The following is a 26,105-nucleotide window of genomic DNA, read 5'->3' as shown; positions in this document are numbered from 1 at the left end:
TTTGACAGCTTCATTTAAATAGTTTATTAGCCAAGAGCGGCAATCAGCCCTGTTGACTAATACACCTGGTCCCCGTCTGCACATAGCAACCGGAGACCGCCGGGAGCCCTCTCTGTTTACCCTTAATGTCAAGAGGTCAATCCCCATTCACTTCAATGGAACTTGCAAATGGAGTTGCAAAACTTGCACCCAAACTGGAGACAAGAGTGGGGCTGTCTCTGGAAGAAAGTGGCCATGCTTTTGTAGCGCTGGATAACCCCTTTAAGGGTGCGTTCACAGATTTGATGGTGTAAATTTGATGCTGTGTTCAGTTATTTAGATGAAAGCTGCTGCGGATCCGCACCATCAAATCCGCTGCGATACGGTACGTGTGAAGATACCCTTAAACTGAATCTTTTCCCACAATGTTATATATCAATCTGCCCAGCTCCCCCTGTATAACATGATGGTGATTGCACTTCCCCGGCTGTATGTCAGGATTGTCTTTTGTCGTCTATGTCCATGAGGCTTGCTGTAAAGGTGTAACGAAATGATGGAAATAAATTAGAAAACACAGGACAGTATCTGACTATAAACAGTAAAAGAAAATCTAGGTGATACAATCCCTTTAAGCTCCTTCTGGTGTTTGGCCTCTATTCTAGTCACAGCCTATGGGACTTCATTTCATTCTCACAATCCACAGGGGTCCCAGTGGTCAGATCCCCCATCAACTAAGGTTCTTGATACCTCTCCTTTAAAAATATACAGGTAAGAAAAGTTTTACTGCATATTACACAAATTTACCATTTGGGAGACTGGAAAAAATTGGGTTATAGCATTTGTATAGGGAAACTTTCTCCCCCTTGAAGCCTGAAGTACTCTGTGCTGCTGTGAAAACTGTGCAAATCCTTTTAAGTAAATCAGGTAGTTGCATGGCCAGCTTCTGAGGACAGTGTACAGTACAAATTAGATTATTAATCTTAATTATTAGAAATTACACAAGGTATTACAATGCTCACCTTAAAATAGGGGAACAAAATGCGCATGCGCGCCGCTTGTTCATTTTTTTCGCCGCAAGAAACAACACTCTGCTATGGAGCGCATGCGCGCTAGCTTCCAAACGCGGCAACTTCCTGCGCAATCGCAGTAAGACAACTCCATGGAGGGATGGAAGAGGAGGGGGGGTCGTTTACGCATGCGCATTGTAAGCTGTCAGTCTTAACCCGCGGCGATGTCAAGCCGTCGCCTGTCAAGCTGCCTGCCGCGCGTGCGCACAGGCGATCTGTCAGTCTTCCCCCGCGCCTGCGCACTGCGCTGTTTGTTTATTATTAGTGCGCGGAGGGAAGATGGCGGCGTCCTCCCTAGAACAGAAACTCTCTCGTCTGGAGGCGAAGCTCAAGCAGGAGAACAGAGAAGCCCGGAGGAGGATCGAGCTGGAGATCAGCCCGCAGCGTCCCCGGCCTAGTAAGGAAAAGATGGTGGTGGGGGAGGGAGAACCCAGAGTGATGGGCCCCGGAGGGATGGGGGAGGGGTGGCTGCTTATTATCATGGAGGGGGCTATAGGTGGCCTGTCACGTGGTATATACCTGCATACAGGTAAGCATTAGGTTAGGTGTCAGGTGATGCTTCCTGGTGCCTGCAGGGGGCGATGTACAGAGGGTGCAGGGCTCTCAGATCACCTGGAGACCCCCATAGTCTAGGTATAGTTCGTTTTATGGCATAGGGGTGACCCCAGAGCAGTTTCCCCCAATAGTCATTGCTAAACTACAACTCCCAGCATAACCTGACAGCCGAAGGCTGTCAGGGCATGCTGGGAGTTGTAGTTTAGCTAAGTACTGGCTTAGAGGAAGAGATGTGACCTCCTCCGTCTTCTCACTATAGAGAGGGGCTGCTTCCTATAGTGGTGGCTTACATCTCCTAGAACAAAGGGATCTGACATTTGAAATCCAATATGGCCAAACCTGTCGTAGACAGTCATCCGGCTCCACTACAGTCCATGGCGTTGCCTGAAGTCTATGGGGGTCTTTATAGTTGGAGATGTCCCAGGGAAGGTGGCACATGTGGGCTGTCATGTGGTATATACCTGTATACAGGTAAGCATTATAGTAGGTGTCAGGTGATGGTGCCGGCAGGGGGCGATGTACAGAGGGTGCAGGGGTCTCAGATCACCTGGAGACCCCCATAGTCCAGGGGTTGGTGGTTTTATGGCATGGTGGTGACCCCAGAGCAGTTTTGCACAACATTCATCGCTAAGCTACAACTCCCGTCATGCTGGAAGTTGTAGTTTAGCGAAGTACTGGCTTAGAGGAAGAGATCCGGCCTCCTCCGTCTTCTCACTATAGTGGCGGCTTACATCCCCTAGAACAAAGGGATCTGATATTTGAAATCCAACATGGCCAAACCTGTGGTGGGGGCCGCCGTGTACATTAGATAGTCGTCCGGTTCCACTACAGTCCATTGTCCATTTGTCTGAAGTCTATAGGGGTCTTAATATTTGGAGATGTCCCAGGGAAGGTGGCACGTGTGGGCTATCAGGTGGTATATACAGGTATACAGGTGAGTTTTACTGTAGGTGTCAGGTGATGCTTCCTGGTGCCTGCAGGGGGCGATGTACGGAGTGTGTAGTGGGCTGAGATCACCTGGAGACCCTTATAGTCTAGGTATTGTTGGTTTTATGGCATGGTGGTGACCCCAGAGTAGTATCACCCAGCAGTCATTGCTAAACTACAACTCCCATCATGATGAGAGTTGTAGTTTAGCTAATTACTAGAAGAAGAGATGTGGCCTGCTCTGTCTTCTCACTATAGAGAGCGGCTGCTTCCAGACTCCTATAATGGCGACTTATGTCTCCTTGAACAAGAGGGTCTGATATTTGAAATCCAACATGGCCGACTTCTTCATACCCTTGGGGGGGACTGGTATGTACACATTACATAGTCAGCTATTCTCACCATAGTTTTGCCTTAAAGGGGTTATCCAGCGCTACAAAAACATGGCTACTTTCTTCTAGAGACAGCACCACTCTTGTCTCTAGTTTGGGTGCAGGTTTTGCTGCTCGGTTCCATTGAAGTGAATGGAACTTAACTGCAAACCGCACCTGACCTGGAGACAAGAGTCGTGTTATCTCTGAAAGAAAGTGGCCATGTTTTTGTAGCGCTGGATAACCCCTTTAAGTCTATGGGGGTCTTTATAGTTGGAGATGTCCTAGGGAAGGTGTCATGTGGTATATACCCGTATACAGGTGAGCTTTATTGTAGGCGTCAGGTGATGCTTCCTGGTCCCTGCCGGGGGTGATGTCCAGCAGGTGTAGGGGTATATCCCCCCTATTATCACCAAAGACCCCCATAGTTCAGGTGTTTGGGTATGGTGGTGATCCCACAGCTGTATTCCCCAATAGTCATTACCAAACTACAAGGCTGACCGGGACTGATGGGAGTTGCAGTTTTGTGACCTTTGTGGAGAATACTGGACTAGAGGAAGAGACGTCTCCCATCTGTTGTCCCTCTTCTCACTATAGAGCAGATAAGCCGCTGCCAGACTGTTTATAGTGGCGGCTTGTCTCTCCTAGAACAAAATGATCTTATACTGGAAATCCAACATTAGCCCTTTATTATCTTGGGGTGGAGGGGAGAGAGAGAGTCATACATTTGCCTGGCTGGTCCCACCACAGTTTATTGGTTTGCCTGAAGTCTATGAGGGTCTTTATGGAGATATCCTATGAAAGGTGGCAATATATCCGTATCCAGATCACATCTGACAACTGTCTTTAATAGGGATACAGGTCATAGGTCAGATCCTGGGACAGGCCCAGGCAGCGTGCGGTTTCATTATAGCTGTTCTTCATTGTTATATAGAAGCCTCTACCCTTCCATACGTGGCGCAGGCAGAGCGGCCGCCATATACATTACAGATGTGGTCTCTCTTCTTTCCATCCATGTCAGTGGATAGACGGATGAGGTGGGCTGGATTTCCACTGCCCAATCCTTATATTCCTTAGATAAGCTGCTATCAGAGGAGTCTGGCAGCGGCTTACCCCTCCTCCCTCTATTCAGTACACATGCTTCTGTGTCTAGACCAGGCGTGGAGGACCTCTGGCCCTCCAGCTGTTGCAAAACTACAATTCCCATCATGCCTGGACAGCCGAAGGCTGGAGGGCCAAAGGTTCCCCCCGCCTGGTCTAGGGGGAAACCACCCACAGTCACCAGCCAGTACTGCGTTACTGCTAGCATCGGCCCCAGAGACCAGGATGGCGGGGTTAGTTGTACATGGCTGTAATAGTGCTGTGTTTTAGGGGAAGCCTTGATCCTACTATTTAAATTTTTTTGTATTTTTTCCCATTTGACTGTCTATTATAAAACCTCACAGTTTTGATTCTGACCACTAAGCCTAAAACTAAGCTGAGACTTCCTGTTCTGTCTGTGATGATAAGGAGGAGGCTGCTGGAAAGTGATCTCTAGAGAATTACAGTGAGAGGTGACACCAGTAGATGGCAAAGACAGTAGGAGCTCAGCCGCCCCTGTAGAATGACCTCTGCCCAGGTCACAGAGCATGCTCATCAACCTGCCCTATACAAGCAATAGAGGCTGGAGGTGTGTAGTGTCTGTCCATAGGGCATACTGTGAAGCATATCACTTAAAGGAAGTTAAAGGGGTACACCGGGCGAAAACAATTTTCTTTCAAATCAACTGATGTCTGAAAGTAATAGACATTTGTAATGCTGCGTTTACACGGAACGACTATCGTTCAAATTTTCGCAATGACGATCGCATTTGAGCGATAATCGTTCTGTGTAAACGCAGCAAACGATCAAGCGACGAGCGAAAAATCGTTCATTTTGATCTTTCAACACGTTCTCAAATCGTCGTTGGTCGTTCGCTAAAAATTCGCAGATCGTTTCGTGTAAACAGTCTTTCAAAGATTCACCTAATGTAAAAGATGGGCCTAAGCGATCTTAAAAAACGATCACATTAACGATTTTTCTTACGATTGAATCGTTGCTTCAAAATCGTTTGTTTGGGCCAATTATCGCTTCGTGTAAACGCAGCATAATTTACTTCTATTTAAAATTAAGTCTTCCAGTACTTATCAGCTGCTGTATGTCCTGCAGGAAATGGTGTATTCTTTCCAGTCTGATACAGTGCCATGTCCATGTCAGGAACTGTCCAGAGCAGCAGCAAATCCCCATAGAAAACCTCTCCTGCTCTGGACAGTTCCTGACATGGACAGAGGTGGCAGCAGAGAGCACTATGTCAGACTGGAAAGAATAGACCACTTCCTGCACGACATACAGCAGCTGATAAGTACTGGAAGACTGGAGATTTTTTAAATAGAAGTAAATTACAAATCTGCACAACTTTTTGACACCAGACAATTTGAAAGGTTTTTTTTTCTTTCTTCCCACTGGAGCACCCCTTTAAGAAAAGCATAGCCAACTGTGTAAACTGGTGGTGGGGCGGCAACCTTATACTGGTGACAGTGGGTTCGGTCAACTTTAGTAAAAAGTATATAGATGGATGCCTTGCCATGACCCCTCTCCTTCATAGTAACTGGTTGATCCATATATATTATGGCTGTTCAGATTTTTCTTCTTGTCTATAGGGGGCGCTAGTGTACTGTAGCTAGTAAATGTTCTGCTTGGTCTGCCAATGTCGCTATGTTACACCGCAGGGTGGGAACGGCAGTGGTCACAGAAGGTTCCTCTTGGGGTATGGTATGTTTAGAGGGGTGGTTTGGAGCACAGTATATTTACAGGACATTTTGTACCGTTGTATTGCTTCCCTCGTACATGTACATGCTCACACAGGCTGAGCGTGCATGTGTTACCAGTAGGGGGAGGGGAGTGAGCCAGACTCCACTGGAAGCCGATTATCCCCAAAAACAAGAGGCCGGTGTTGAAATATAACATGCTTGTTCCTCCATTACCTATTGGGGAAGAGTTGTCGTATCCTCACACACGTTAGACAGTAAGAGGGGGGAAATTACCATGGCTGGTGGTGTAATAAAAATAATAAGGAAGCTATACTCACCCATCCCTCTTCCCTCCACTGCTGTGTCCCGGTGTCTCTCAGTCCTCGGCCTCCAATCATAATAACCTCAGTGGCCTCCTGCCCGTCAGTGATTGGCCTCCTGCCCGTCAGTGATTGGCCTCCTGCCCGTCAGTGATTGGCCTCCTGCCCGTCAGTGATTGGCCTCCTGCCCGTCAGTGATTGGCCTCCTGCCCGTCAGTGATTGGCCTCCTGCCCGTCAGTGATTGGCCTCCTGCCCGTCAGTGATTGGCCTCCTGCCCGTCAGTGATTGGCCTCCTGCCCGTCAGTGATTGGCCTCCTGCCCGTCAGTGATTGGCCTCCTGCCCGTCAGTGATTGGCCTCCTGCCCGTCAGTGATTGGCCTCCTGCCCGTCAGTGATTGGCCTCCTGCCCGTCAGTGATTGGCCTCCTGCCCGTCAGTGATTGGCCTCCTGCCCGTCAGTGATTGGCCTCCTGCCCGTCAGTGATTGGCTGAGTGGGCTGAACTGCAGTGTCGCAGGAAGCTGAGAGTGGGGACTGCAGCAGTGGAGACAGGGATGGGTGAGTATACCCTCTTTATTATTTTTACTACACAACCAGCTAGAATTTTTTTTTATGTCCTTCTTCCTCTGGATATGACCTGTAGCTTTACATATGGTCAGGTGCGATGTTCTGCAGAAAGCCGCCATTGAGTATCCACCAGTCGTGACCCCTTGAAGCAGCATTTAGCAGGGTTGGAGGTTACTGGAGGAGGGGGTCTTGTGTAGGTAACAGTATTAGGGAAACCATTGGTGTAGCCTTCAGGTGTCTGTGGGGGATATGATGTGATTCTTCATATGTCTTCACCTCCTCCATGATCTCCCCATCTCCTCATATTCATACGATGTACTCCCCCCTGTCCACCCCCCCCCCCCCCCTTTTACTCTTCTCTCCCCTCTTCCCATTGTCTTCTTTTATCTCCTAGGTTGCTCTGTATTTTATGTTGATTTTTTGTTGTTGTTTTTTTTCCCCCTATTTTTCCCCTCAGTTATTCTCATCACTCTAAGCCCCACGCCCGCTCCATCCCAGCGAGCAGGTACCGGATCGTCCTTCTCCGCTCTTCACTCGCTCCAGGCCCAGCTAACCCCCTCCCCCTCCTCGTGTATATATGTCTCACTCTTTAACATGCACCCACTGCTTTTTTTTGTTAATGTTTCCTCTTTCTGACCCCCCTGTACACATTTGCTGTGTGCCCCGTCCCCTCCGCTGCTCCGGCTTGGCATTGCTCTACCACCTGTCTTTGTGCATGGGAAGGGGGGGAATGTTGCATGCAGTGTGGATACAGCATGTAGGCTTTGTATGGAGCATGAGCTCAGAAGAACCTAACAGAGACCAGGAGGGAACAGGTTAAAGGGCAGGTATAAGATTAATATGGGGTGCATGGGGTGTACCAGGACTAATGGGGTGCACCAGGAGGATGGAGGACACCAGGGGGTGCTGTGCTTATCTCCAGTCTTTCTCTCTCTTCTACATACCACCCTCTACCCCTTTTATTTTGTGCAGCGTTACAGCTTCCTCTAGCCAATGATGGACACACTCGTCCCGACAACCCCACGCACCATCACACTTCAGTGCCGGCCCGACCCCGGCACATGCTGAGCCTCCCGCAAACCAACTACCTGACACAGCGGAGCCTGGAGAGGTAAGCCTCTATTCTCAGAGACGAATGAACCGCTGCCTGATGAAAGGGCGCCCCCCGATGGTGGCTGTGAAAGTGCGTTGTCTGTGTTACAGAATGTAAATCCTAAATACCCCATACACTTATATTTAGTGGAAGTAGTAGACACCCGGCACGTTGTGCAAGTCTCATAGTGCTTTACCTTAAAGGGGAACTATAAGCAGGTTAGACGAATCTAACCTGATAGCCCCTATTGTGCATGGGGCACTGAAGAGGAAGGGTATGTGTCTTGTCTTCCTCCCATGCTGTTAGTGTAATCCTCAGTCCGGAACACCATTAGGAGAATTGCCCCACCATGCTGGATTTGGCCCTCAGTCTATGGGGTACAGGGACCCCCGTGATCAAACACCAGCAGATTCTGTAAAAAGAAAAAGATGGAAAATCATGGTGACCCCTTTGGTTAGAATGAGGTAAGACTTGGCGGGATCTCTCACTGCCGCTATCCCCACCCCTCCTTATAGATGGCACAGAACGCTCCTGTGTGTCAGGAGGATGGGCAACAGGCAGGAGATTCGACAGTCGGTTATTGAACGTCTATGGACACTTTTAGGCCAAAATCCACAGTGTCCTTAAGGGGTTAATGAGCACCCTGCAGTACATCCTCTTCCCCTGTGGAGGCGCTGCAGGGAAACTAAACACTTATTGCCAGGTTTCCCAGCAGATCATAGCTTATTGCTGGTGGTCTCCCCTGGGTCACACTTTGCCCTGTATATCCTCCATGTATACACTCTGTGGGGGAGATCTATCAAACATGGTGTAAAGTGAAACTGGCTCAGTTGCCCCTAGCAACCAATCAGATTCCACCTTTCATTCCTCACAGACTCTTTGGAAAATGAAAGGTGGAATCTGGTTGCTAGGGGCAACTGAGCCAGTGTCACTTTACACCATGTTTGATAGATCTCCCGCATAGTCTTTACCTACATGGATGTTCAGCTTAGTATGACCTGCTGGACTGGATACATCTCATACCTGGCTGATGGAAAGTGGTGCCATGCTGCCACCTAGTGGTCAGCTGTAGGTACTGAATTCTTTGCTTTCCTGTCACTTGTAACGTTCCCAGTGATTCCCTTTTTATCGTAGCTTGAGATCTATGAGAAGAAACCCTGCTGTCTTCCTGGTTGGAGGCCCATTGTTCCTTCTCTCTCTACTCCCACCACTTCCCATCTGTTATCAGCTGCTGCTTGGTACAAGAGATCCTCACAATCCTGATCTCACAGCTATGTCTTTCCTTCTATACTATGTATCATGGCATTTGACCCTCTCCTTATTTCTCTGCCTTTTTTTCCCAGCACTGAAATTGACCAGAAGCTTCAAGAAATTATCAAGCAGACTGGGTATCTAGTAATCGATGGGCAGGTGAGACATAGAACGCAATGGTGACTATACACTGTATTGGGCCCCGACTCTTAAAGGGGTAGTGCGGCGCTAAACATTTTTTCACAAAATAACACACATTACAAAGTTATACAACTTTGTAATGTGTGTTATGTATGTGAATGGCCCCCTTCCCCGTGTTTCCCCCCCACCCATGCTAGACCCGGAAGTGTTGGTGCATTATACTTACCGCATTCGTGTCGACCCCCCGTCTGCCATCTTGTGACAATGACGTAGTCTTCGGGAGGCCGTCCGAACCGCTTCATCCGTCCCTCGTGCCGGCCCCCCTCTGCCGCGTCATCAGCTGCTCAGCCGCGATTGGTTGAGCATAACTGTGCTCAGCCAATCGTGGCTGAGCAGCTGATGACGTTTTTTTTTTTTTGTTGTTGTTGCTGCAGAGATCAATAGTACAGGTGATTTTAAGAAACTTTGTAATTGGGTTTAATAGGCAAATATGCCATTATCTGCATTCAAAAAGCCTTTCCCCAGGTCCCCCCCCCCCCTCCTCTCTTTTATTCACTGCTCATTATCAGGAAATCTCAACTCTTTTACATCAGTCAGGCCCTGTGTAACCTATGGAGAGGGGAGGGGGAAAGAGGGAGATTAGTTGGCAGCAGAGAACAAAGGATTACACAGCGGGACCTGTGTGAAAGCCGGTATTCAGAGGTCAGAGGTCAGTGCTGACTTGAGAAGAGAGAGCCCAGTAATGTAGCTGCAAATTAACTTTTAGTTGTCCTGTTTTGGTGTCTCATCTCCCTCCACCCCTCCCTTCTCCATAGACAACAATGAAGACAGGGGGAGAGCTTCAAACTGCTTTTTCATGATACAAATGCATTTTTCGGCTATTAAACCCAATTAAAACGTTTCTTAAAGTTGCCTGTACTATTGATTTCTGCCAAAAAAAAAATGTAAGTGACAGTGACACTTTAATCATTGAATTTCAGTGTTTTACTCATATTAGTTATACTAATATTAGTGGGAGGATGAGTGGTTGTATAGAGCTCAATGATACTAGTGTGCTGCTGTAAAGTGATGGATCACACTTCTCTGGTGTCTGATGGAGTAGTCTGGGATTGGCCAGTGCCAGGAGAATGTTACCTGCCAGCTGTAAGGTTTGGTAAAGGAGAGACCATGCTATGGGAATTAGGCCCCTTAGATCCAGTAAAGAGAAGTCTTAAAGCATTACTGCTATTTGACATAAGGGAGAGAACGTGACGGTATGCTCCACTCCCAGCCTGCTGAACAGTCGACTCCTTTCTCTACATCGACATGTCACTTCTTTCGGCGGAATGCGGAATCCGCCCGTGCATAGGATAGTGTCTATGGCACGGGCGAAGATGCGTGCCGCCGCGTGCGGGTTTGAGCGACGGAATCTGCCACAGGTTATACGCGGGAATTCCGTAGTGTGCACGCAACCTAAAGGGGAATTCCACTCGAACATAACTTTTGATATGTTGCTGACTAAAAATTCATGTTATACTTGATATTCTCTACTCAATCTTCTTCCCTCAGTTTTGAGCTGCTGCTTTCTGCTGAAGACACAAAAATCTGTGTGTGAGCTTTTCTCTGTCTCCTCCTCCCCCCCCCCTCCCTTCTGAGACGGCTGATGTAAGCCTGGCAGGCTTTATCTGCAGCATCGTAGCTTCTTTGTAATGCTGGGAGAGTTATTTTGAAATCAAATTGCTGATAAACTCACTGTGATTAACTCTTCCAGCATTACAAAGAAGCTACAATGTTGCAGATTCAGCCTGTCAGGGACTTGTTTACATTAGCCGTCTAAGAAAGGAGGGGGAGACAGAAAGAAAAGCTCACACACAGATTTTTGTGTCCTCAGCAGAAAGCAGCAGCTCAGAACTGGAGGAAGGAGACTGAATAGATAATAAGTCTGTAATGGATTGTTAGTCTCACCATGGGCAGCAACATGTAAAGTATTACAGGGGTACTCCACTCACATAACTTTTGATAAGAAAAAAAACAAACATCTACCTAAAAAGGCCTGAATTATGTCACCCTAAAAAATATTACTTTGTACATTACACTTGCATGATTGTTAAAGGGTTAATGATCCACCCTTAATACTGAATATCTATGGTGTGGTGAGTGATATTAACCTCTGCCATTCCTTCCTTCTAGAAATACCAGGCGGATATAAATGACTTGGAGAATTTGGGGGAGATCGGCAGTGGGACTTGCGGACAAGTGTGGAAGATGAGGTTTAAGAAGACGGGACACGTCATTGCTGTGAAGGTAAGCGATGTCTGCCGGGCAGTAAACTGACACTGAGCTGTCGCTTTCCTTGTGTCCCCATATATATCATACAGCAGGCTGGTCCCTGAATCTGAAGGACCCCCGACCTCCATACAGACAATAGCTGCTTATTACTTATTGTATACGTGGGCTTGTCTTCCAGCAAATGCGGCGTTCCGGGAATAAGGAAGAGAACAAAAGGATCCTGATGGACTTGGATGTTGTACTGAAGAGTCATGACTGTCCCTACATCGTCCAGTGTTATGGCACCTTTATTACTAATGTAAGTGTCCTCCTGCTATACTTCCTATACTGTACAGTCCGTAAGGTTATAGCGGCTGCTGGGCTTGTGCTGCGATCATCAGCCGCTCTGAACACACCGATCTGCAGCGTAAAGATTTTACTGTCTCACTTGATCATTGTTTGCCAGCAATAATCTAGTTTATATGGTCACATGGAGGGTATGAACAATCTGCAGTGTGGCTCGTCCTAATCTTATGTGTTTGGCCTGCCTTAAAGGGAACCTGCCATCTCCAAAATGTCCTCTCCTCTATTGGCATCATGTTATGAAGCGGGAAGGACTGAGTAAATTGATCTTAGTTTTTAAGCACTTTCTGTTATTAGGAGCCCAGAAAAGGGTCACTCAATGATAGGACCGCCCACTGGACTCCTAAGAGATTTAAGTTAATAAGTTACAACTTATACTGAATGTTTTTCTACACAGATATAATCTGCTCAGTTCTTTCTGCTCTATAACATGATGCCTGCAGATCGGACGACGTGTACAGAGTGACAGGTTCCCTTCACGCTTTGGAGGGAGGTAAAGCCACTGAGACAGAAGGAGTTTTACTCTTTTAGGGTACGTTCACACCTACAGGATCCGCAGATTTGATGCTGTTTTCAGTTATTTCAATGAAATCTGCTGCGGATCTGGTAAGTGTGAACGTACCCTAAGGGGGAGATTTATCACGCATGGTGTAAAGTGAAACTGGCTTAGTTGCCCCTAGCAACCAATCAGATTCCACCTTTCATTCCTCACAGACTCTTTGGAAAATGAAAGGTGGAATCTGATTGGTTGCTAGGGGCAACTGAGCCAGTTTCACTTTACACCATGTTTGATAAATCTCCCTCTAACTCCCTAGCTACCACCACTTGTATACCTGTTCACAGTGACTCTTAAAGGGCTTTATTCTCGCTTTGGCGAGTGTTTCTACAGTCCTGTACTAGTGTTCTAGTATCTCCGATGTGTAACTTGTTCTTCACTGGGGTAGCGTAATGATAGAGGACTCCCCTTCGATCACCTCCCTCGGTTTCCTGCTGAAACTAACTACGGAGGATCCCTGTGCAGCCATCTCTGGGGAGGACCCTAACAGCAGGCTGTGTAATAGTCACAGCCACGTTATATAGCGATGAAATCCCGTATACGTATTCTATTAGGAATGGAATCTAAAAATGGCAAATGGCAGCTCCTAAATAATCCTACATTATGCAGTGTTGTTTTTTTTTAAATAAATCAAAAGGGGTTGCAATTGCAAGCAGATATGCACTCTACTCACTGTAGTCTTTTTAAAGTTTTCTATGTTTAATCAACATTATACATAAGGCTAGACTGTGCTCCATGCTCCCTCTGTGCCGATATTTGGTCTTCTCTGCTCAAAAACAGAGACCAAACACATGTAGTTCCAGTCTGTTGCACGCTCACACAAGTAAAGACACCTGTTTATCATGCAGGTTATATATCAACTGAGGGCAATTAACTTTCACTAGTTATACTATCAGCTCTGCAGCTTACCAGGAGACAATGCTCTTTGTTATACAATAATTCAGTCAGTATAATGTCACTGTGTGGTTACAGAGGTTTTGGTGCTATGTAACAGGAGAGCTGACCATGCAATGCAAGCACCCTCAGGATTCTTTGCTGCTGAATGTAGATGTGCAGCAGTTGTCCACATGCGCAGTGAAGACTTGTCCTGCTCTGTGTAGGATCAGGAATGGCTGTGAATCAATACCAAGCTGTGTCTGTGAGTGCGCAAAGTACTGGGGCTTCTTATCTTTTGGTCTCATTTGAAAAGAGAAAATATCTATGTATGTATGTATACAGGTATATAGGAATCTGCCTCCATCTGTAACTCTGTCCCTGTGCTGATCCTACAGACAGATGTATTCATAGCCATGGAACTGATGGGAACTTGTGCAGAAAAGCTGAAGAAAAGAATCCAGGGCCCCATCCCAGAGAGCATCCTGGGAAAGATGACTGTAGCGGTAAGTCTTGATCTTGCAGAACATACGCTACCGTTCAAAAGTTTGGGGTCACATTGAAATGTCCTTATTTTTGAAGGAAAAGCACTGTACTTTTCAATAAAGATAACTTTAAACTAGTCCTAACTTTAAACAAATACACTCTATACATTGCTAATGTGGTAAATGACTATTCTAGCTGCAAATGTCTGGTTTTTGGTGCAATATCTACATAGGTGTACAGAGGCCCATTTCCAGCAACTATCACTCCAGTGTTCTAATGGTACAATGTGTTTGCTCATTGGCTCAGAAGGCTAACTGATGATTAGAAAACCCTTGTGCAATCATGTTCACACATCTGAAAACAGTCTAGCTCGTTACAGAAGCTATAAAACTGACCTTCCTTTGAGCAGATTGTTTTTCTGGAGCATCACATTTGTGGGGTCAATTAAAAGCTCAAAATGGCCAGAAAAAGAGAACTTTTATCTGAAACTCGACAGTCTATTCTTGTTCTTAGAAATGAAGGCTATTCCATGTGAGAAATTGCTAAGAAATTGAAGATTTCCTACAACGGTGTGTACTACTCCGTTCAGAGGACAGCACAAACAGGCTCTAACCAGAGTAGAAAAAGAAGTGGGAGGCCGCGTTGCACAACTAAGCAAGAAGATAAGCACATTAGAGTCTCTAGTTTGAGAAACAGACGCCTCACAGGTCCCCAACTGGCATCTTCATTAAATAGTACCCGCAAAACACCAGTGTCACCATCTACAGTGAAGAGGCGGCTGCAGGATTTTGGGCTTCAGGGCAGAGTGGCAAAGAAAAAGCCATATCTGAGACTGGCCAATAAAAGATTAAGATGGGCAAAAGAACACAGACATTGGACAGAGAAAGACTGGAAAATTTTGTGGATGGATGAATCCAAGTTTGAGGTGTTTGGATCACAAAGAAGAACGTTTGTGAGACGCAGAACAAATGAAAAGATGCTGGAAGAATGCCTGACGCCATCTGTTAAGCATGGTGGAGGTCATGTGATGGTCTGGGGTTGCTTTGGTGCTGGTAAGGTGGGAGATTTGTACAGGGTAAAAGGGATTCTGAATAAGGAAGGCTATCACTCTGCAACGCCATGCCATACCCAGTGGACAGCGCTTGACTGGAGCCAATTTCATCCTACAACAGGACAATGACCCTAAACACACCTCCAACTTGTGCAAGAACTATTTACAGCAGAAGCAGCAGCTGGCATTCTATCATAGGTAATGGAGTGGCCAGCGCAGTCACCAGATCTGAACCCCATTGAGCTGTTGTGGGAGCAGCTGGACCGTATGGTACGCCAGAAGTGCCCATCCAACCAATCCAACTTGTGGGAGCTGCTTCTAGAAGCGTGGGGTGCACTTTCTCCAGCTTACCTCAACAGATTAACAGCTAGAATGACGAAAGCAAAGTGTGATGTAAAAACAATGTTATTTCAAATACAAATCATTATTTCTAACCTTGTCAATGTCTTGACTCTATTTTCTATTCATTTCACAACGTATGGTGGTGAAGTGTGACTTTTAATGGAAAACACAAAATTGTTTGGGTGACCCCAAACTTTTGAACGGTAGTGTAAGTGTTTGGTGCTGAATAAAAGAAGATCTTGCCACCATGTGTGTTCAATGGTTCTTCCCTTTCTCTTTACAGATTGTGAATGCCTTGTATTATCTAAAGGAGAAACATGGCGTGATACACCGGGACGTCAAGCCCTCCAATATACTGCTGGATGCCAGTGGACAGATTAAGCTTTGTGACTTTGGAATAAGTGGCCGCCTTGTGGACTCTAAGGCCAAAACCAGAAGTGCGGGTTGTGCTGCTTATATGGCGGTAAGAGAGGAGTTATGGGGTGCATTGTGTGTGTGTGTGTGTGTGGGGGGGTGTTGTCATTTTCAATACATGGAAGAAGCTTGTATCATAAGCCCCTCTAAGGCATCATTCACACAGCCGTGGGCGAGACTGTAATGCAGGGTCTGTGCACTTCTAAAGGGGGGTTAAAGTCTATGGAGCCCAGACTGCACAACGGACCATATAAGTGCAAAAATAAAAAAAAAACTTACACCCTCTTACATCACCCAGCATGCATTGCACCTCAGAACCAACTGCTGGGTACCTGCCCCTGTATTGTAGAATGTTCCCACCACTGGTTCCATCTGCTTCTGCGTTGTCTATCTATTCATCTACATACATAGATTAGAAAAAGAAAGAGAGAGATGAAACAGTGTCTCCTTTCCCCTATACTACTCAGAAGAGGCTGTTTACTCTCCTTTTTGGCCAGGTGATCCCTGTGTGGTGTTAGTGGTGGGCAGGGTTACAGCTTGCCTGGCAACAGAAGAGATGGAGATCATGTGACCTCTGTCTCAGCAGGACAGAGGAGTGGAGACAGTGGAGCAGGCAGTGTGGATTTTCAGCAGCGGAGTCAGGATGTGCTGCAGACAATAGGACCAATTCATGTAACAGAAACCTATTACACACAAGCTTAGATTATAGGGGGGATTGAAAAAGGTTTCTTAACTGTTCCCCTTTAAGTAGATTTTTTTTTTCTTCAGCCTGAGAGAATTGATCCTCCAGATCCAACCAAACCAGACTACGACATCCGAGCAGACGTGTGGAGTCTCGGGATCTCACTGGTAAGTGGAAGGGCTTAAAGGAGAAGTCCCAATTTTTTATTAAAGTATTGTATTTCCCCCAAAAGTTTCCAAAATAACAAGAGGATAGAGAGGGCACTCACCATAAAATTCTTCTTTATTCAGTCCAAAACATTAAAAACAGGCAGAGTGTGTAGCAGTCGTCGGGGACGCCATACAATCACAGAAAGGGTGTGACAGCCGTTTCATATGCGCATGTCTGATCATGCGCACGTGAAATGGCTGTCACAGCCTTTCTGTGATTGTATGGCGTCCCTGCCGACTGCTACACACTCTGCCTGTTTTTAATGTTTTGGACTGAATAAAGAAGAATTTTATGGTGAGTGCCCTCTCTATCCTCTTGTTGTTTTGGAAGTTTCTATTTGTGTTTCACATATTCCGAGAGGTGCACCCCTGTCTTCACGTGCTGAAAGGTGTTTTCCGCAGTATCCGACATTAGGTGTTGTGCCGAATGTATGGAGTAGTTGGTTGCCGGCCTGCTGTCTTCTTGTTTTGATCATTATTCCCCCAAAAGTTTTATACAAATCCCCAATATACACTTATTACGGGAAATGCTTATAAAGTGCTTTTTTTTCCCCTGCACTTTTGCATCAAGGCTTCACTTCCTGGATAACATGGTGATGTCACGACCCGACTCCCAGAGCTGTGCGGGCTGTGGCTGCTGGAGAGGATGATGGCAGGGGGATGCTCAGTGCCCCTCCTGTGCCCTGTGTCCCTCCTGTGCTCCTGTGCCAGCACAGCTTTGGGGGTCGGGTTGTGACATCACCATGTTTATCCAGGAAGTGACATCACCATGTTATCCAGGAAGTGACATCACCATGTTATCCAGGAAGTGACATCACCATGCTTATCCAGGAAGTGAAGCCTTGATGCAGTAGTAAGTGCAGAGAAAAAAAGCACTTTATAAGCATTTCCCGTAATAAGTGTATATTGGGGATTTGTATAACTTTTGGGGGACAATACAATACTTAATAAAAATCTTCGCCTGACTTCTCCTTTAAGGTGTTGAAACGCCAAATTGGTTCCCTTTTTGTTTTAATTTTTACGCTTATCCTCTAATCCTCTCTTAGGTGGAGTTGGCGACGGGTCAGTTCCCCTATAAAAACTGCAAGACAGACTTTGAAGTTCTCACCAAAGTTCTTCAAGAAGAACCTCCAGTTCTCCCCCATAATATGGGCTTTTCTCCTCTCTTCCAGTCTTTTGTCAAAGACTGGTAAGTCAGTGGTCTGCAGGGGCCGATGTGTGTGCAGTCTGTTATACTACTACTTATCTGGTACTAACCGTCTTTTCCTTTTTCACAGTCTTACTAAAGATCACAGAAAGAGGCCAAAGTACAATAAGCTTCTGGTAAGTCTAGATCCCATACTTTGTGCACTTTAGTAGAGAGTAGTCTTTTCTGCACCTCGGATCAGTTCATCCATTGTAAGGACACCTTTCCGTTTTCTTGCAGGAGCACCCATTCTTACGTCAGTATGAGACCCAGGAGGTAGATGTAGCTTCCTGGTTCCAGGATGTCATGGCTCAGACAGAGTCTCCAAGAAGCAGCACTCTCCTCAGTCCCCAAAATCTACCTTTCTTCAGCAGGTAGCATCTGGCATGGGAGGGGAGGACTACCCCCTCCCCGACATCATCTGCAGATGTGGCTTTGAGACTCAATAATGGATAATCGTATATTATGTGGTGTATCGGGGATTCTTCTGAACATTCATCCTGCAAGGGGAGGTGTGCTCCCACTCCCTCACCATCTCTTCTGTCGGAGCTCTATATATATATATATATATTTTTTTTTTTTTCTTGTTTTCCCTCAGTGTCGGCCTATCCTCAACCTGGGATGAAGAATCCCCCTTTATATTTTGAGACTTCATCAATCGACACATGACTACCCTCCTTTCTTAAGGGACTCTGCATCAGAGTTGGAGGCTTCTCGCAAGACCCCCCCACTTGTGGAAATGTCCAAGCACACCGCCTTTTTTTTGTTGTGTTTTATGAACTATGACCTCCTAAGCTTTTTTTTTTTTTTTTTTTTGCTTCAGCAGCTTCTAAGCCATGGAAGCCTATTTATCCGTTGTCACATGATGGGGATGGTCTATATTTATTTAATTATGACAGTTTTTGGCTTGTTGTTGAGTCGCACCATAACCACCAATGAACGAACTCATGTTCTCTCCTCCCGTTCCGTTGCACCTCTCGCACTATGTTGGTATCTGCTTGGAAGACCACCCGGGGAGAGAGACTACCACATTAAGACTTCTGTAATGGATGGTCATCTCAGGCTTACGTGTCTTTGCCTTTTTTATTTATGACGTACTTGCTAAGCTCCTCTTATCCCTATCGGACATGGCGGTGAGGTTCTGAAAGTTACCTAGACGGGATCGTCGAGAGCGAGAAGTTCACAGCCGAAGTGGAGCAAGCTTGCTGCAGGGAGATGTGGTGCACTGTAATATGCTGTGAAGACGTCTATTTATAAGTGTATCTGCTTAGGGTAACGGTAAAGTTTAGGGGCCGAAAAGACTCTCTTGGTGCTTCCACCACAAAGACTTTAAGAAATGGGGCAGAGGAGCGATGGTTGTTGTTGCCGCCGCCGCCAGCCTCTGCTAGCTCAGGATGACATGGATGAACCTACAATGACTTGTATATGGTATTCATGCTTGCCGCAAGGTGAGGGGAGTGGGAGAAAGCTTTGGACTAAAGATTGACCCTCCACCGTACCTCTAGAGGGTGGGCACAGGTGTAAGTTATAGGAATCATGGGGGTCTCCTAAAAAAGCCCCAAAGACTGAAGATTGGAAACGAGCAAGTGATACGATGGACAGGAACGTCCGCGTTCTTTGGCTGGTGCTACCGGAGTGAATTGTTTGTGAAAGTGAGAAAAGCGCACAGGACGTCTTTCTACGGTGGAGGTCGCGGGCAGGAAGTGTTGTGTTTTTTTTTTTTTTTTTTTTTTTTTTTTTTTGGCCATGCATGGTCTCTGCTCCAGAGTTGATGATCAACGTTCTGCGTGTCTTCAGGACTGTTCATACATGGGTCTATAGATGCAGTTTTAATGCATTATCCGTTAATTAAATGCCAGATCAATTTGTGACTACCTCCTTCCTATGGGAGGGCGGAGCCAAGAGTTGTTGGACGGGTGGGAGGGGCTTAATATGACTGTACCAAAGCTACATGGTGGATTGGGGGGGAGGGGGGGGCTAATGGGTATTTCCCACCGGTTTTAATGTCTGTAATTCTATTACTGCAGCAGTGGAGCGGTATTGCTGTTACACTGTTTTGTAGTGTGGGTGTGTGTATGTGTGTTCTCCTTTTTTTTTTTTTTTTTTTTTTTTTTCCTCTTCAACTCCCCCTCCCTTCTTTTCTCATCTTTTTCCTCTATCCTCCTATATATCCACTCTACTATTCCTGTTGCATGTGTCCAGCTGGCTTTTCTGCAGGGGAGGCCATGTTTGAAATAAACTCTGCTACAACACTCCATGCCGTCTCCGGTCTACGTATTGGCTTTACTTTTCTCTCAAACGTTAAGGAAATCTGTTGGCTCTAGATCATGCTCCGAGCTGCAGACAGCTGATGAGACAAATCCCTGTGTCTTAGCTGGTGCCAAAGTTCTAAAATCATGTTTTACCTCTTAAGTGCAAAATTTGTAGAGGCTGGGCTGAGCTGCAGCATGCCTTCTGCCTCCTCCACCCTTTTATGCCTTGCATGATTGAGGTACAAGGCTCAGTGGTGGAAGCCAAGCCCTGTATATGTACAGGGCATGGCTTCAACCACTGAGCCTTGTACATCAGTCATACAGGATCCAGAGGGGTGGGGGAGGGAGAAGTATTGCATGCAGCAGCTCAGTATGCCCTTCACAAATCTTGGGCTGAGACATAAAACATGGTTATCATGTCTATGGCTGTTCAGCAATTGCAGAACTACAATTCTTTGGACAGCTAAAGCTGTGATGGGAATTGTAGTTCTGCAACAGCTGAAGGGCTGCAGGTTCCTTTTCCCTGGGTTAGACAGTGACTTAATACACCTTCCCCTGAATGAGGACTTAGGTGATATGATTCCCTATCTTAAAGGAGAACTCTGGGCAAAATTTATTTTTTAATAAGTTATTATAAAAGCAAAGTTAGACAAATTCCTAATGTACACTATTCATGGGAAATGCACATATAGTGCTATTTCCCTTAATTTAGTAGATCAGGCAGGCTTCTATTTGTCTGTTAAAAAAAGTGACTTCACAACCCATGTGTATATACCTACGGTTTCCAGCAGGGGGTGCAGTCGATGTTGAAGTGTCAACCCATGCCCTCCCACCGTGCTGCCCAGTGCTGTGTAACGGGATAAGCGCTCCTTATCTGCTGCCCAGGAAGGAGGGAGATCGCACGGACACTGGGCAGCATGAGGAGGGAGGGAGATGATTCCACTACATACTGTATACTTCCTATGTATACTGCGCCCCCTGCTGAACACTTCAGGTACATACACCCGGGTCGTGATGTCACTTTTTTTTTTTAGAAATTGAAGCCTGCCGAATCTACTAAATTAAGGGAAATTGCACTATGGGGGAGATTTATCAAACATGGTGTAAAGTGAAACTGGCTCAGTTGCCCCTAGCAACCAATCAGATTCCACCTTTCATTCCTCACAGGCTCTTTGGGAAATTAAAGGTGGAATCTGATTGGTTGCTAGGGGCAACTGAGCCAGCGTCACTTGACACCAGTTTGATAAAGCTCCCCCTATATGTACATTTCCCATAATCACTGTACATCAGGACTTTGTCTAACTTTGCTTATGTAATAACATATATTAAAAATTAGATTTTGCCCAGAGTTCTCCTTTAAAGCCAAGGTTGGATGGGCCAGTTGTTCACACTGTTATTAGGAGCTTTCATTCTTCTCAGTCCTTGTTTTTTTGCACCTTCTCATGGGAAGGAGACACATTGTGGGGTCTAGAGCTAAATTAATATCTATAAGGGTATAAACCCACACACCGTATAAGCAGCGTATTTACTGCTGCGATACGCAGCAAATACGCAGCAAAAACGCAGCAGATTATATCTAAATAACTGAACACAGCATCAAATCTGTACCAACAAATCTGCTGCGTATTTGCTGCGTATTTGTTGCGTATCTGCTGTGTATACGGTGTGTGGGTTTGTACCCTAAAACTGAGAAATGACTGCAGTAGTCTCTGATGTGTATGTGGAATGAGGAACTGTCCCTGAGATACCGCCCACCGTGACAGGCTGACATTTCTAGAGACTGCTAGACCAGAACCTTGATGTCTCGTCTTCTGGTAATACCCATCCCCTAGTATACGGTAGATCAGTATATTTTTACCATTTAAACTTCAGTTGCAGTAGAAGTGTTCCGGACACCTGAGAATAATGGTCACTGACTAATTAGAGATGAGCGAACCTTGAGCATGCTGGAGTCCATCCGAACCCGAACTTTCGGCATTTGATTAGCGGGGGCGGCTGAACGTGGATAAAGCCCTAAGGCTATGTGGAAATCATGGATATAGTCATTGGCTGTATCCATGTTTTCCAGACAACCTTAGAGCTTTATCCATGTTCAGCAGCCCCAGCTAATCAAATGCCGAATGATCGGGTTCGGATCGACTCGAACCCGAACCCGGTTCGCTCATCTCTAGTCATCATGCACGTGGTTTAGCATTACGGTTGACTATTTCCAGACTGCCCAGGTTGCCCATACAACTGTAGGCTGAATGATTGTCCAACAGTCATCTCTTCCAGCCTCACAGTTGTCAATTGGGAATTGTTAAAGCAACTCTGTACCAACAATCTGCCCCCCCCCCCCCCCCCCCAAACCACTTGTACTGTCAGCTGCTTTTAACCAAGATCTGTCCTGGGGTCCGTTCGGCAGGTGATGCAGTTATTGTCCTACAAAACAACTTTTAAACTTGCAGCCCCGTGCCAAACGTGAATTGTAGTTCTACAACAGCTGGAGAGCCGAAGGTTCCCTATTCCTGCTCTAGAAGGAAGAAAGAAATGGGGGAGATTTAACAAACATGGTGTAAAGTGAAACTGGCCCAGTTGCCCCTAGCAACCAATCAGATTCCACCTCTCATTCCTCACAGACTCTTTTCAAAATGAAAGGTGGAATCTGATTGGTTGCTAGGGGCAACTGAGCCAGTTTCACTTTACACCATGTTTGATAAATCTCCCCCAATGTCTCTACTGCCGCCTATTGGTAGCTACTAGAGATGAGCGAATCATGAGCACACTCGCTGTGTCTGAACGCTCGGCATTTAATTACCTGAAGAAATTGGATGCTGCCTGAAGGGAGTCCGGGAGATATAGCCATAGCAGGGACACCTTTTTAAATTGTTTATTTTTTTAAATTTTTTTATTTGTTCTCAGTACAGAGCAGGGTTCCGATTGGGAGAGATACCTTGGCTCTACGTGTATAGCTAGTATATGGAGTCTTATATAGTGGCTGCTCAAAGGCAAAAACACCCAAACAGTTCTGTATACAGATAGATAGGCCTAGTCATGTTTCTGTAATCAGTCAAACATTAAATTAAAGGGGTATTCCACTCAAACATAACTTTTGGTATGTTGCTGCCCATGGTGAGACTAACAATTCCTTCCATACTTGTTATTATCTATTCAGTCTCCTTCCCCCAGTTTTCAGCTGCTGCTTTCTGCTAAAGACACAAAAATCTGTGTGTGAGCTTTTCTCTGTCTCTTTCTCCTCCCTTCTGTGACGGCTGGTATTAACAAGTCCTTGGCATGCTGTATCTGCAACATTGTAGCTTCTTTGCAATGCTGGAAGGGTTCATCACAGTGAGTACATCAGCAACTTGACCTTAGATTAACCCTACCAACATTACAAAGAAGCTGCAGTGTTGCAGATACAGCCTGCCAGGAACTTGTTTACATCAGCTGTCTCAGAAGGGAGGGGGAGATGAGAGAAAAAGCTCACATGCAGATTTTTGTTCCTTCAGCAGAAAGCAGCCCAGAACTGGGGGAAGGGGACTGAATAGATAATAACAAGTATGGAAGGAATTGTTAGTCTCATCATAGGCAGCAACGTATCAAAAGTTATGTTTGAGTGGAATACCCCTTTAAAGGGCAGTAACTATGATTGACACCCGAGACCCTATTTAGGAGGAGAGATGATCTTCATATATGATGTTTCTTCTATTCTATTATATATGGTATTTTATCACATGCCCTGTATAAGGAGCCGGGCCGTTCTGCTTGTCTCTATACCGCGATCGCTTACTATTCATGTAGATGAGCTGTTGTGTCTGTACAGGAGCCAGGAGAAGGCCACTGACTGGTACATGGATAGTAAGAGGAGACGGGGATGAAGGACAGGGCACAGGTAGGGAAATGTAGGCGTGGGGTGGGGATAGACGTGAATAGGACAGGATTAGGTCAGCCAGCACAGGGTGAGACCGCACACAGAGCAATAGTCTGCAGCTCTACTTGGCCAGGTAACTATGATGGGGTATACAGCCGGTGTCTAGTCTGCTACTTTGTTCACACTTTGCAGTTTCCCTGCAGTACTGCGTAATGTCAGGATAAACCCGCCATAAGGACGAGCTTTTATTTTTATATTGCTTGTTTTATGCTGGATGAATTAGCCGCACCATTATAGGATATGTATAGTGACCAGCCTGTAATAATAATTTTTGATTGGGGGGGGGGGCAAAAAAACACAGCAATTCTTGAATTTTGATGTACAATATATAAATGATATAACTGTATTTTGCAGGTCTTTATGGCGATTCCAACTTTTTATGTACTCACTTTTTTCCTTTGGCAATGTTTTTAATTTTCTTAAAAACGTTTTTTTTTTATCTGCTTAGCGTTTTTTGATTTTTTTTTGTTTGTACAAAGACATTTTTTGCTTGCTTTTTATGCAAAACAGATACAAAGGGCAATTCTGGAAATTTTGTTTACTTTTTTTTTAGATATATATATACTCTACAGGTATATATCAGCTGCTGTATGTCCTGCAGGAAGTGGTGTATTATTTCCAGTCTGACACAGTGCTCTCTGCTGCCACCTCTGTCCATGTCAAGAACTGTCCAGAGCGGCAGCAAATCCACATAGAAATCTTCTCCTGCTCTGGACAGTTCCTGACATGGACAGAGGTGGCAGCAGAGGGCACCGTGTCAGACTGGAAGGAATACACCCCTTCCTGCAGGGCATACAGTAGCTGATAAGTACTGGAAGACTGGAGATTGTTTAATAGAAGTAAATTACAAATCTATATCTTTCTGACACCAGTTGATTTGAAAGAAAAAAAAATAGCTGTAGTACCCCATGACTTTGTGTGGTTAGAGCTCCAAGATTATATAAATTTGCAATTTACTTCTATTTAAAAATCTGAAGTCTTCCCATACTTATCAGCTGTTGTATGTCCTGCAGGAAGTGATGTATTCTTTTCAGTCTGACACAGTGCAGAGCAGTAGCAAATCCCCATTAAAAAAAAAAAACCTCTCCTGCTCTGGACAGTTACTGACATGGACAGATGTGGCAGCAGAGAGCACTGTGTCAGACTGGAAAGAAAAAATTTCATGCAGGACATGCAGCAGCTGATAAGTATGGGAATACTTGTGATTTTTAAATAGGTGTAAATTACAAATCTATCTTACTTTCTGAAACCAGTTGATTTGAAATAATCCACCCCCCGCCCCGGAGTACCCCTTTAAATCGTGTTAAATTTACTGCCCATGCGGTGATACCAAATATCTGTACTTTCTCCCCCTACATTTACTATTTGCATTGGGAGTAGAGAAGAGCTTGGCAGACTTTGAAGTCCATGCAGCTCTGCTCACCAGGAAAAGCTGGGTCCAGTGGTTTCAGCTTTTCTAGGCACCTGGAACGGAGCTGATAAGTTTATTGCTATTTGCTATTTGCCCAGCTATTACTGGCAGCTGCGGATGGCTGTGCCCGGGTTTCGTCCATGGATCTTACTGTATGCCCATTTGTGGGAACTATCTGCAAAAATGGACGTACGGTAACGTCCGTCTGCAGGAACAGGTTAATGATGATGATGTAGCCCATGATGATGATGATGATGATGTAACTATAATTAGTAGGGAAGCCTGGCAAGAAGCTCTCAATTTCCTGCAGTGCCACAATGGGTAAAATTAAAGGGGTATTCAGGGGTAAATTAACTTCTTCCTTATCCACAGAATAAAGTAGGAGATTGCGGGGGGTCCGACCCCTGAACCCCCTGGCCATCTCCATATCAGACTCTGGCCTTCTTCCTGTGGAGTGTTGGAAAGAGCCGTGTACAGCGCTCTTCCGACGCACTCTGCCCTTTCCAACACTCCATAGGAATGAATAGAGCCGCGGGTCACGTGCCAACCTAGGGCTCTATTCATAACAGAGCTGGCCGGGGTCCGACACGGAGATCGCCGTGGGGTTTCAGGGTCGGACCCCCGCAATCTCCTACTTTTCCCCTATCCAATAGGGGAAAAGTGAATTTTCCCCGGAATACCCCTTTAACCCTTTGAGGACCAGGCCCAAAATGACCCAGTGGACCACGCAAATTTTGATCTTAGTGTTTCCATTTTTTCCCTCCTCCCCTTCTAAGAGCTCCAGCACTTTCAGTTTTCTATCTACAAGCCATGTAAGTGCTTGTTTGTTACAGGAATAGTTGTACTGTGTAATGGCGTCATTCATTTTACCATAACATGTATGATGGAATCCCAAATATATTATTTATGAAGATATAAATAGGTGAAATCGTAAAAAAGAATGCAATATGGCAACGTTTGGGGGGTTCCTGTGTCTACGTAATGCACTATATGGTAACAGCGACATGATACTATTATTCTATAGGTCAGTCTGAACACAACCATATGCAGGTTACACAGATTCTCTAATGTTATATATTTTTTTT

At 45.6% G+C, this 26,105-nt stretch overlaps 1 protein-coding gene across 2 annotated transcripts; it reads left to right on the top strand.

Moving 5' to 3' along the window:
- The first annotated feature begins 1,271 nt into the window (after positions 1 to 1,271).
- On the top strand, positions 1,272 to 19,702 carry MAP2K7 (mitogen-activated protein kinase kinase 7). 2 transcript variants are annotated; one of them, XM_069945730.1, is made up of 12 exons: positions 1,272 to 1,443; positions 7,011 to 7,058; positions 7,526 to 7,664; positions 8,990 to 9,056; positions 11,208 to 11,321; positions 11,485 to 11,604; positions 13,476 to 13,583; positions 15,240 to 15,419; positions 16,139 to 16,219; positions 17,308 to 17,450; positions 17,539 to 17,584; positions 17,688 to 19,702. In XM_069945730.1, exons 1-12 carry the CDS (start codon positions 1,326 to 1,328, stop codon positions 17,823 to 17,825), a joined length of 1,302 nt encoding a protein of 433 aa, XP_069801831.1. In that variant the 5' UTR covers positions 1,272 to 1,325; the 3' UTR covers positions 17,826 to 19,702. The 2 variants fall into 2 exon arrangements, with proteins under 2 accessions (XP_069801831.1, XP_069801841.1); XM_069945740.1 differs by lacking the exon at positions 7,011 to 7,058 and having other exon boundaries at positions 1,273 to 1,443.
- The last annotated feature ends 6,403 nt before the right edge of the window (positions 19,703 to 26,105 follow it).

This window comes from Dendropsophus ebraccatus, chromosome 1 (genome assembly GCF_027789765.1).
Source record: "Dendropsophus ebraccatus isolate aDenEbr1 chromosome 1, aDenEbr1.pat, whole genome shotgun sequence".
NCBI lineage: Eukaryota > Metazoa > Chordata > Amphibia > Anura > Hylidae > Dendropsophus > Dendropsophus ebraccatus.
This window is presented reverse-complemented; position numbering and strand designations above follow the sequence as displayed.

What these genes read in the sequence shown, in the direction of transcription:
- MAP2K7 (XM_069945730.1), top strand. Translation starts at nt 1,326, where the DNA reads ATGGCGGCGTCCTCCCTAGAACAGAAACTCTCTCGTCTGGAGGCGAAG. An exon ending in ATGGCACCTTTATTACTAAT is followed by an intron (nt 11,605 to 13,475) that starts GTAAGTGTCCTC and finishes CTGATCCTACAG; the next exon opens with ACAGATGTATTCATAGCCAT. An exon ending in CAAAGTACAATAAGCTTCTG is followed by an intron (nt 17,585 to 17,687) that starts GTAAGTCTAGAT and finishes GTTTTCTTGCAG; the next exon opens with GAGCACCCATTCTTACGTCA.